This window comes from Nansenia antarctica, assembly GCF_963989245.1.
Source record: "Nansenia antarctica genome assembly, chromosome: 15".
Classification (NCBI taxonomy): Eukaryota; Metazoa; Chordata; class Actinopteri; order Argentiniformes; family Microstomatidae; genus Nansenia; species Nansenia antarctica.
Genome location: NC_137685.1, coordinates 11,438,995 through 11,451,403, shown reverse-complemented (window position 1 = coordinate 11,451,403; position 12,409 = coordinate 11,438,995). Strand labels below are relative to the sequence as shown.

The 12,409-nt window shown below is 46.4% G+C and overlaps 1 protein-coding gene across 1 annotated transcript in view; it reads left to right on the top strand.

The window, feature by feature from the left end:
• Positions 1-8,839, top strand: part of LOC308171107 (cohesin subunit SA-1-like) — a gene marked incomplete at both ends in the record, with an annotated part of 20,288 nt that extends 11,449 nt beyond the window's left edge. The window contains 14 exons of the mRNA XM_080545978.1: positions 1-8; positions 120-200; positions 1,989-2,081; positions 2,512-2,680; positions 3,078-3,253; positions 3,750-3,851; positions 4,071-4,204; positions 5,024-5,143; positions 5,526-5,698; positions 6,169-6,309; positions 7,463-7,493; positions 8,115-8,216; positions 8,501-8,600; positions 8,789-8,839. The exon at positions 1-8 is cut by the window's left edge and continues 80 nt beyond it. Of these exons, the coding sequence (XP_080402104.1) occupies positions 1-8; positions 120-200; positions 1,989-2,081; positions 2,512-2,680; positions 3,078-3,253; positions 3,750-3,851; positions 4,071-4,204; positions 5,024-5,143; positions 5,526-5,698; positions 6,169-6,309; positions 7,463-7,493; positions 8,115-8,216; positions 8,501-8,600; positions 8,789-8,839 (1,481 nt within the window). The remainder of the gene's footprint in view (positions 9-119; positions 201-1,988; positions 2,082-2,511; positions 2,681-3,077; positions 3,254-3,749; positions 3,852-4,070; positions 4,205-5,023; positions 5,144-5,525; positions 5,699-6,168; positions 6,310-7,462; positions 7,494-8,114; positions 8,217-8,500; positions 8,601-8,788) is intronic.
• Between the last annotated feature and the right edge of the window lie 3,570 nt (positions 8,840-12,409).

Below are 12,409 nucleotides of genomic sequence, written 5' to 3'. Positions count from 1 at the left end.
ACAAGGAGGTGTGTGTGTGTGTGTGTGTGTGTGTGTGTGTGTTTCCTTGCATCTCTCCTGGCAGACACTGTATATAATACACACACACACACACACAACTTTATTCTATCTGGTTTCAGCTGATGGTCCCAGCCCTGAAGTGTGCATATTTCCACCTGGTCTGGGAGAAAGTGAGGGTGTCCAACTCTACACCAACCAAGGTGTGTGTGTGTGTGTGTGTGTGTGTGTGTGTGTGTGTGTGTGTGTGTGATGATGTCCATAACTCGACGTGTATGTCCATCTGTGTGTGTGTGTGTGTGTGTGAGAGAGAGTGTGTGTGTCCATATCTGTGTGTGTGTGTGTGTGTGTGTGTGTGAGTGTGTGTCCATATCTGTGTGTGTATGTGTGAGTGACGTGTGTCCATATCTGTGTGTGTGTGTGTGTGTGTGAGCGTGTGTCCATATCTGTGTGTGTGTGTGTGTGTGTGTGTGTGTGTGAGCGCGTGTGTCCATATCTGTGTGTGTGTGTGTGTGTGTGTGTGTGTGTGTGAGTGACGTGTGTCCATATCTGTGTGTGCCTGACTACTCTGGCATTGCCTGTCTGCCGTATTTACCTATAGTATTACCAAACTCTGTCCATCTAACCTATTAACACAGATGTAGCCACCCTGTACCTATAGTGGCGGTGGCTTAGTGGATAGCTAGTTGGACTGATGGTGATCTGAAGATCATGCGTCCAAACCCCACCTGGGAACACCGCCGCCGCCACCACTAGTGTGCCCTTGAGTAAGGCACTTAGCCCTAAGTTACTCCAGGGAGACCTAAAGATAAAAAGCATTTTTCCTAAATGATAAAAATGTAAATGTATTACATGGTGCTACTGTATTCACACACCAAAGTGCCCATATTTCACCACGGCACTGCCTGCCTGCCTGCCTGCTTAAGCCTCTCACCAGCTGTGAGGACAGCATGCAATTAACACAGCAATCTGTTCAAGAGCATCTGAGGCCACAGCGCCGCGGTCAGGCTTCTACAGTACACACACACACAGATATGGACACACGTCGCTCACACAGATATGGACACACACACACACACACACAGATGGACATACACACAGATATGGACACACGCTCACACATGCTCACACATACTCACACAGATATGGACACACGTCGCTCACACATACTCACACAGATTTGGACACACGCTCACACACACACACACACACACACAGATATGGACACACACTCTCACACACACACGCTCACACACACACACACACACACACACAGATATGGACACACACTCACACACACACACACACAGATATGGACACACGTCACTCACACATACACACACACACACACAGATATGGACACACACACAGATGGACATACACATCGAGTTATGGACATCATCACACACACACACACACACACACACACAGATATGGACACACACTCACACACACACACAGATATGGACACACGTCACTCACACATACACACACACACAGATATGGACACACACAGATGGACATACACATCGAGTTATGGACATCATCACACACACACACACACACACATGCAGTCAGTTATGATGATGAGGCAAACTGACATGGCTGTTTAGCCAACATCGCAGAGCTCCAACATAAACAGACACAAATCCCCCCCCTCCTTAATACTATGTTTAGTCATTCAGAAACCTGCCACTCTCGTGTCTCATTCTGTCGCTCTCTCTCCCCCCCTCTCTTCCCCCCCTCTCTCCCCCCCTCTCTTCCCCCCTCTCTTCCCCCCTCTCTTCCCCCTCTCTCCCCCCTCTCTTCCCCCCTCTCTTCCCCCCTCTCTCCCCCCCTCTCTTCCCCCCTCTCTTCCCCCCTCTCTTCCCTCTCTTCCCCCCTCTCTTCCCCCTCTCTCCCCCCTCTCTTCCCCCTCTCTCTTCCCTCTCTCCCCCCTCTCTTCCCCCCCTCTCTTTCCCCCTCTCTTCCTCACACCCACACACTCCTAGGTGGAGCTCAAGCGTCTAAAGAAGGAATTCCACTCGTTCTGTGTGGTGTGTCAGAGATGTCTGTCAGTGGGCCAGGCTGAGATCAGAGACCAGGTGAGATCAGAGACCAGGTGAGGTCAGAGACCAGATGAGGTCAGAGACCAGGTGAGAGCAGGGGGGGGGGGGAACAATCTGACAAGGATGACAACGACGGGCTGTTTTTGTAAGGCTGCTCCAAACTAGTTGGTAGAGCTGTCTGGTATGGTAGCAGTCGTCACCCAGTGTGGGTGTGTGGGGGGATGATGTGTGGAACTCGACTGTGTGTGCGCATGCGCGGGGGTAGTGGTGGTCTAGTGGATAGTGAGTTGGACTGGTGATCGGAAGGTTGTGAGTTCAAATCCTGCCTGAAACACTAGTGGGCTCTTGAGTAAGGCACCATTCTCAGCCCATAGTGACTCCAGGGGGAATGTCCCTGTAATTGTAATTGTAAGTCGCTTTGGATTAGAAGCGTCTGCTAAATTCTAAATTCCTATCATCTCCCCAGGCGTTTGTGCTGCTGTGTGACCTGTTGCTGCTGCTGGGTGTGGGGGCGATGAGGTCTCAGCCCGCCCTGCGCACGCTGGCCTACCGCCCCTCCGACACCCTCCGCTCTGAGATGGCCTCCTTCCTCCTGGACTATGTCTTCACTGAGCCTGAGGATGACGAGCTGCTTGGTAGGGAACATTACCTTACGTTACCAACATTCTCTCTCTCTCTCTCACCCATCCTTCCTGTCAATCTCTACTGTCTCTATTGCAGTAAAAAAAAAAATATGAGTGGGACTGCTGGCATGTCTAACCCTAACCCTAGCACCCGAGCACCTAACCCTAGCACCTAACCCTAACCCTAGTTTTCCACATGTACCGTATTCCCACATGTAGTGAAGTGAAGTGAAACTTTATTTATATAGCGCCTTTCGTACACGGATGCAACTCAAAGCGCATTATATATATATATACATCTCACATCTCATTCCTCTTTTTGTGCCCGCCCCCCCCTCTCTCTCTCTCTCTCTCTCTCTCTCTCTGGATAATGTCTTCTTTTGGCTCCTCTCTCCCTCAGATTTTTCAGAAGAGGAAGAAGTGGAGGAGTTGAACATATGTCGCCTCCAGCGGAGGAGAAACCAGGAGTTGAACATATGTCGCCTCCAGCGGAGGAGAAACCAGTTGTCTGGCTTCTGTAAACTGGTCTTCTATGGAGTCCTGGACCTCAACGCTGCCACAGACATTTTCAAATACTACAGCAAGGTGGAGAAGAGAGGGAGGGAGGGAGGAGAGGATGAGGGCAGAAGGGTGGAGAGGGTAGGGCCTGAGGGAGGAGGGGATGAGGCCCGAGGGGAGAGAGAAATGGGTCAGAGGGAACGATAGAAGAGAAGATGATGGGAGGGAGGCAGAGAGGGGGATGAAGTAGGGGAGAGAGGAAGGAGAAATGGGAAGAGAGTAAGAGGATGGAAGAGAGGATGATTAGAGGGAAGGAAGATGGAGAACTGGAGGAGAGAGAGGAGGAAGAGATCACCAAAAAAGGTAGCACTGGAAGGAAGAAGTGTGTGAGAAGGTGGAGGAGGGGTGAGAAGTTGTTCTTAGTATCAGTGAGGGGGCGGAATGAGTCAGAGGAGAGAGAGAGAGAGAGAGAGAGAGAGAGTGGGTGAGAAACGGATGGAAAGTTGAGAAAAGGATTGATTAAACACAGTGGTCAGAAGAATGAGAGGAGGATGACGACTCATTCTGTCACGTCTCTCTCCAGTTCTACAAAGACTACGGTGACATCATCAAGGAAACCTTGAGCAAAACCAGGCTCATCTGCCCCACGGAGAGCGCCAGCACTGTCTGTCTGAGTCTGCAGCAGGTGTGTGTGTGTGTGTGTGTGCGTGTGCGTGTGCGTGTGTGCGTGTGTGTGCGCGTGTGTGTGCGCGTGTGCGTGTGTGTGCGCGCGTGTTTAAATAAACAATACCTCTGTATTACTGTGTGTAAGTGATGAGGGGTGGACTACTAATAGGGTGTGTGTGGTGTGTGGTGTGTGGTGTGTGGTGTGTGTGTGTGTCTGTGTGTGTGTGTGTTTCCTCAGCTGCTTGCTGCGCTGGCTCCAGAGGAGCGTGGTAGTGAGGAGTTGGGAGAGATCAGAGAGCTGGCCAAGAGACTGGCTATGAGCTTCGGCGTTGACCTGCTTCGTGCCCGCAAGCCACTGATTACCCTGCATATGTCAGTAACACACACACACTCACACCTTCGTCTCTCTCTCTCTGTCTCTATCTGTCTCTGTCTCTCTCTCTCTTTGGGTCTCTATCTCTCTCTCTGTCCCTGTCTGTCGCTTTCTCTCTGTCTCTCTCTCTCTGTCTGTCTCTTTCTCACTCTCTCTCTCTGCATCTTTCTCTCTCTGCCTCTTTCTCTCGCTCTCTCTCTCTGCCTCTCTCTCTCTCTTTGCCTCTTTCTCTGTCTCTCTCTCTGTCTATTTCTCTCTCTGTGTCTGTCTTTCTATCTCTCTCTTTCTCTGTATCTTTCTCTCTGCATCTTTCTCTCTCTGCCTCTTTCTCTGTCTCTCTCTCTCTCTTTATCTCTGCCTCTCTCTCTCTCTTTGTGTCTATCTCTCTCTCCGTCCCTGTCTGTCGCTTTCTCTCTGTCTCTGTCTGTCTCTTTCTCTCTCTCTCTCTCTCTCTGCATCTTTCTCTCTCTGCCTCTTTCTCTCGCTCTCTCTCTCTGCCTCTCTCTCTCTCTTTGCCTCTTTCTCTGTCTCTCTCTCTCTGTCTATTTCTTTCTCTGTGTCTGTCTTTCTATCTCTCTCTTTCTCTGTATCTTTCTCTCTGCATCTTTCTCTCTCTGCCTCTTTCTCTCTCTCTCTCTCTCTCTCTCTCTCTTTCTCTGTCTCTCTCTCTCTCTTTCTCTCTGCCTCTCTCTCTCTCTCTTTGCCTCTTTCTCTGTCTCTCTCTCTTTCTCTCTCTCTCTATTTCTAACCTATGCAACATGGTGCCGTTTGTGCCACGTCTGTGTAGAACCATGTTTGGGTTGTTGATGTGTTCTCAGGAGCGGTATCCGGTTTGCGCTGCGCGACGCGGTGAAGGGGGAGGAGCCTCCGAACCTGCCCTTCCTGGAGATCCTCAGCGAGTTCAGCTTCAAACTCCTCCGTCAGGACCGCATTCAAGTGTGAGTCTTAACACACACATACACACATACACACACACACACCACACACACACACACACCCACACACAAACACACACACGCCACACACACACACACACACACACACCACTCACACATACACCACACACAACACACATACACCACACACACACACACACCGGCAAACATGAACACACGTCTTCATCCACACAAGCATCTATACATATGACTTGACATTATGACATATATGATAGTGTGTTTGTGCACACAGACACTCACACAAATATTCAAATAACCACCCAATCAATCATCCCCCCTTTGCCATACTTGTAGGTTGTTCTTACTCTTTTTCCTCCATCCATCCATCCATCCATTCGTCCCTCCCTCTCTCTATCCTCTCCAGGTCACGTTTCCTGAGAGCTGAGCTTCCCTCTGCTGCCCCCTCCTGGCCGTCCCTGAGTATGTACCAGCGTTCTCTGGGCCCTGCTAAGTCCAGAGGAGAGGAGGAAAAGGAGAGCCCAGCACCGTCCCCCCGTAGCACCCCTGCATCCACGCACAGGAGGACCACACCCCGGGGTGGGTAACACACACACACACACACACACACACACACACACACACTCATACTCACACAGACATTTACACACACACACTCACACACACTCACTCGTACTCGTACTCGTACTCACACACACACACACTCATACTCACACAGACATTTACACACACACACACACACACACACACACACACACACACACACTCACTTGTACTCACACTCACACTCACACACACACACACTCACTTACACTCATACACACACACTTTTAAATGTTTTGGTTTGTTCCAAAAACTTGACAAAAAAGAAAATGACATTCCATAAACATATATACAGTCTCCGTAATATCACAGAAGTACATACTATTTGGGAAAAGTGTGTAGGCCAGGGTTTGTTTAAATGAGAGAGGGGCCTGATTAATTAAGGCTGGGGAGGTGGCTGCTAAGGATTTAGGAGGTTTAACCTTTTGACCTCTCTCTCTCTCCAGGCTCAGCAGCGTCCAGTGCAAGCGGACGAGGGGTGTGGCAGGACAGCGGCAGCATCCACTCCCTGCCGACCCCCACCCTGACCTCCACCGTGGAGAGAAGGGCGCCCAAGCCTGTCGCGCGAACACCCAGCAAAGCCGCAGGCCTGTCCTCCGACCTCGAGCCCGAGCCTGATGATGATGATGATGATGATGATGATGATGATGATGATGATGATGATGACTTCTCACAGGGGTAATTTCTGAAGTGTGCGCTTGGAGCACCCTGCATGGATTTAAAAAGCCCACCTGTTTACACCAATCATCTGCTTAAGTCCATGTGAGGACAAATGTGTTACCAGGCATGATAATCGCTCACCTTTCGTCGAAATTAGCCGTTTTGAATTCAAAATAGGTGACTTCCCTGAATCATATAGATCCGCCGAGTTTTTTGGGGGGGGGGCCGGAGCGGCCCATTAGTCTGGAACGCACGTTGAACGTTCGAACGATTAGATTTTGATGGGCCGTTGATGGCCCTACCAGGGCTACAGAAAAGCAAAGCAACGTAGCGAACAGGTGCGCAGGCGTGAAGGGCTGAAACTGTGATGTGCGTGTGAAACTCCTTGGTGAAGAAGTTCCCTGTAAATTAAATGGAATCGCAACCCAGGTCTGCCAGTGATTTTCGCCGTTTAATGAGCTAAATGCCCGAAAAATATGATGATAAATACATATAAAACTGAGGTATGATATATGGCAGATATATATGGCAGTCTCAGGCGCCTGTCACGTCTCCAGTAGCCACATTAGAACGTTGCATCCTTTGATACATGTAAGGATCTTGTAACTTCGCAAACAATGGCAACATTTAAATAGTTTACTCTATGTTCAACTGGAAAAGGTAGTGAGAGAAGATTTTCGTGTTTTGATTTCGCTGGGAGTTCGTTAAAAATGCCTTTCCACCAAAGAACCGTGGAGCCGCGCCGTGTGAGCAGGCTGAGGGTCATACAATATTTGTATATTAAAGGCAACGCCGCGGCAGTTGAACATAGAGTAAACTATTTCAATTCTGCCATTGTTTGCGAAGTTACAAGATCCTTACATCCCGTCAAGATCCTTGATGATATAAATATGATGATAAATACATATAAAACGGCACATATATGGCAGTCTCACGCGCGCTTGCTGAAATGACGCCACTGGTCTCGTAGCCTATTGGAGTGTGTGTGTGAGTGAGGGAGAGTGAGAGGGAGAGCTTTTGTGAGCCCGCATGTATGATGTGTCTCTTTCTGGTACCCCAATAATCTTTTTTGGCTCTCAGTCTCCAACTGCCCTAGCAGGATCCGGGTCTCGTATCCTTCTCACCTTTTTCACCCCGACCTGTTTTCATGCCTGTGTTACACTTCAGGGGGGGAAAAATATCCTTGTGAGTGGCCTGAGGTGATCCAGTGGTCTAGCGGTCTCCACGGTCTATAGTGCGCACATAATGCCCCATGTCGGCATGGGTTTGAATCCGGCCCCATGCCCTGCTGACATGCCCTCTCTCCCTTCTTCTCTTCCTTACTTTCCCGTCTGTCTTCACTGTATCTGTCCAATAAAATAAAATATGAGTGGGACTATAATAATATAATAAATGTAAAAATCCCTATGAGAAGTCATCAGTAGGGGCGCTTAGGTGGCGTAGTGGATTAAGCGCTGACCATGTACCGCAGGGCTCCCGGTTCGATTCCAGCCGCGGACATATCCTGCATGTCATCCCTTCTCTCTCTCTCTCACCCATCCTTTCTGTCATAATCTATACTATATCTGTCATTAAAAAGAAAAATATGAGTGGGACTGCCCCACTCAGAAAAAATAACAAAAAAACAACAAAAAAGAAGCCATCATTGCTCTGGGGCTCTCCCCAGGTGTAGATGATGAAAGGGGCTAGAGGGTGGTTGACCAATGACGTTGTGACGCTGTGTGTTCTCCAGGTCACTGCAGCGCATTGGCAGAATGGAGCTCAGCAGGGGGCGCCAGGCCTCCACTGTCCAACCCAGCCCCGTTGAGAGTGACCTGGACTCGCATCTTACACTGTAAGTGTGTGTGTGTGTGTGTGTGTGTGTGTGTGTGTGTGTGCTAATAGACTCTGTTGAGAGAAAATTGTGTGTGTGAGAGAAAGAGAAAGAAAGAAGGAAGCCAGAACAAAAACAGTAATAGACTATGTTGAGAGAAACACAAACACATTGTGTGTGTGTGTGTGTGTGTGTGTGTGTGTGTGTGTGTGTGTGTGTGTGACAAAGAAGCCAGTAGAGCACGGCTTCTCCTGGTACAGTACAAGTGCTTGAGGTTTGAACGACCCTTATGTTATGTCTCCCAGGCTGTCCCTGATTGAGGAAGATGAGGATGAGGTAGAGGAAGAGCCTGAGATCGATTACTTTGAGAGCGATGACTCTGACAGAGAGACCTCCATCACACTGGTAACGCACCAGCCCACTCAGATCCAACCATGGACTTCAACAAGACAAATAACAACATCTATTCATACTAGTTAAACAAAAAAAGGAAAGAGGGCGTATTTGGTGCTCTGACCCCAAAACGTCTACACCCCACTATCTACTCCTGTGGTCTCTCACCTTTCATGTTCTTTCCCTCTTTTTCTCCTCAGCCATCCACCCGTCGATCCACCACCAATTGCCTAGAGGGGCTGTTTGAGTAAGAGAGTGGACGGCAGTACTATTTGAAGGAGAACACAGTTCTGTGATAACTCCTATCAGTTGAAGCACTTGAGTTTGATAAGTTGAGTTTGATAAGTTGATATGATGCACTTGACTTTTTGTTGTTGTTGTTGTTGTTGTTTTTGTGTTTTTAATGTTAAATCAAATACATGTCTTTGTTCTTGGGATGAAACATTCTCTCAGGAGATTTTCCTTGTTTATGATTGTATTTCCTTACTATTTCAGATTTATTAAACCATTACACCTTTCGGAGCATATTGACAGTGGTGGTGTCTTGAAAATGTGTTTGATGAAGGTCCAGGGGCCCATTCCACTAAGGTCGATTATCTTCTAAGCCTCGATAAAGTTCTAATCGGCGATAATGTTAGCTTGCGTTCGGTTCCATCAATGTGGCTCAAATAATTCGCTGCTTGGTTGAGCTCCTTCTGAGTCCGATATAACTAAAACACTGGCTATAGCAGTGGTTCTCAACCTTTTTTGGGCCCGCGCCCCCCTGTCCATTATCCAGGCCTCTTACCGCCCCCCATCAAAAAAAAAAATGGCTCCCTGAATATTAATGTTGACTAATATTCTGTGTTATATCATTTAAAAAGCATGTCACTGAATGCCAAATAATAGATTTGATTTAACTGGGCAGTTGGAATATCATTATCATTAGTTTACCAGAGAGCAATGGGATCGCAGACTTCAGGCAGTTATTGCATTGAATTTATATGATTACCCATTTTTTCCTCTTCACTTTTTAATTGTTATTACATCTCATGTTTTATGTAAAGCACTATGGCTCTACATTAATTTGTATGAATACATGCTACACAAAAAAGTTAGCCTTTGCAAAATGTTTTATGCATAGTTAAACAAGTATAAAGACAACGAAATGCATTTGACATCTAACCAGATGCAATAGCCAGATGCCAGTGCAATAGTGCAAAAGCCATAAAAGTGTGGATAGTGGGGCGGCATAGCTAAACTAGCGTTCATTTTGTGATACAAGCGCAAAATTTGGTACATTTATAGCTTAATATATGTTGAATGAATCTGGATATTGGGCCATTGCAGATTGGCATTCTGATGACCATAGCAGCCATTTTGGTTACTGGCATAGAACACTTTGGTCACCCCCAGGCTGCTGTTTCCATGTTTTCAGTGCCACAAATATAATTTAGAGACCAGTTTAAGTAAAAAAAAAAAAATAAAATCTTACAATGTAGGACAATAATAAATTAAAGAAATGCAACAAAATGATGAGATTTGTAGTGATTTATAGTGGATTAAACTGTTTAATCCATAACATTCTATAACCATCTATAACACGCATCTATAACATTGTTAGATGTCATACTATGACGTCTAACAATGTTCAGGGAATGTACTGAAGCTGTTAACTATTAACTACTTAAATTATTTGAAAAGACTGCAATTGCCTTATTGGAACCATTCTATGAACACATCTTGATCATGTTAATTGTTATAATTAATGAGAGATGTTAGGGTCAGCTCTCACATTCTCCCTCACAGAAGCAGAGGCCTGTGCACTGAAGACAAGCTCGTGGCAGGATTTTGATGCTTGTGGCAATTGTGATGCTTGTGGCATCAAAAATCAATAAAAAGGGTTGTGCAAAAGTGACTGTAAGTCACTATTGTGCAAAAGTGACTTTAAGTTTCATGTGGTTTCAAGTATTTCAGTGTTGTGCAAAAGAGCAGGTTGCAGCGGGGAAGCACACAGAATGCCAAGCAGCCTTGCACATTGTAATCAACCTCGATTACATTGTAATCAGTTCAGAATGTCATGTGAAGTGGTGGTAGTGATTCAGGTAGCCAGTTATTCATAGTGTCAGTGTTAGTGCGGTGGGGAGGGTAAGGGGGGGGACAGTTCTTTACCTGAAGTAGCTTTGTGCTGAGCACACCCTGCCTATCAGTGAGGACAACTTCCTTGTCTTCCTCACAGAACACCTGAAGGAGGACCTTGGACAAGAAACGGAATAGTTCTGTCTTGTTGCTGTCAACCCGCAGAAAGTTCTGCCAGTTTCCTGGTATGGCAGCCTTCCCAACCACTCATCTCCTTACACCCTTTCCACGCTTGGATTTTGCTGTGCCTTTCAGGGAGTCCTCGTTGTATGTATCCCAAACGAGATCCACGCGAGATGCCATTCTATCAGCTAGAACCAGTTTGGCCAGATTGTTGTGTGTTCAGAGATGCTTCTGCATACCTTGGTCATAACGAGTGGTAATTAAAAATAAAAGTGGTAAATAAAACCACTTGTTACAACCATACAACCAAGGTAAGCAGAAGAGCATGTCTGAACAAACAACATGTCACATCTTGAAGCAGATGGGCTACAGCAGCAGAAGGCCACACTGGGTGCCACTCCTGTCAGCTAACAACAGGAAACTGAGACTACAATCTGCACGGGCCCACCGAAATTGGACAATAGAAGATTGGAAAAAAGTTGCCTAGTCTGACGACTCCCTCCTGCTGTGACATTCAGATGGTAGGGTCAGAATTTGGCGTAAACAACATGAAAGCGTGGATCCATCCTGCCTTGTCTCAATGGTTCAGGCTGGTGGTGGTGTAATGGTGTGGGGGATATTTTCTTGGCACTCTTTGGGCCCCTACAGCATCGTTTAAACGCCACAGCCTACCTGAGTATTGTTGCTGACCATGTGAATCCAGGTCCATCTTATAAATCAAGGACCCCAATTGAAATAAGCCAGTGGCTTTCTTGGGTTTTTATCCTGTTAGTTGACCTTGTATGTAATATGTACTGTCATGTACCTACTTCTGCAAATCTTCTAATAAAGTTTTCAATCAATCAATCAATCAAAAAAAAACACATTGTATCCATCTTTTAATGGCTATTTCCTGCAGGATGTCACAAAGCTCATATCATTTCCCGTTTCTTGAACATGACAATGAGTTCACTGTACTCCTGTACTCAAATGGGCTCCACAGTCACCAGATCTCAATCCAATAGAGAAGGAATGTGGTGGAACGGGAGATTCGCATCATGGATGGGCAGCCGACAAATCTGCAGCAACTGCGTGATGCTATAATGGCAATATGGACCAAACTCTCTGAGGCAGTTCTGAAGGCAAAAATATATAAATATACTGTATACCGGTATTCCCATATTGTAGCTATCCAATATGTTCACAAAGACCATCAAACAATTACTAACTTCATAGTTTATAACTAACTAACTTCATAATTGTTTGATTTAAAATCCAAACTTTTGGAAATGGTACTGAAGAGCCAAAAGAAGAAAAAATGCTTCACTATCCCACTACTTAAGCAGGGCACTGTGGATTTATGATATATACCCGACAAATGTTGAAGAATATTACCGTACTGTCATATAATGTTCTCTGATGTTTGTGTCTGTCTTGAACATGTTTTAAATGGTGCAATAGAAATATTCATATGAACCAAGCAACTTTTTACATATCTTATCTTATCTCGTGATCTGAGATTTGGAATGTCCATAAGCCCAACATTTTCAGTTCTTGTTTTGACCTGGTGTTGCGTTGTACCCATCATCTATTTCACTAAG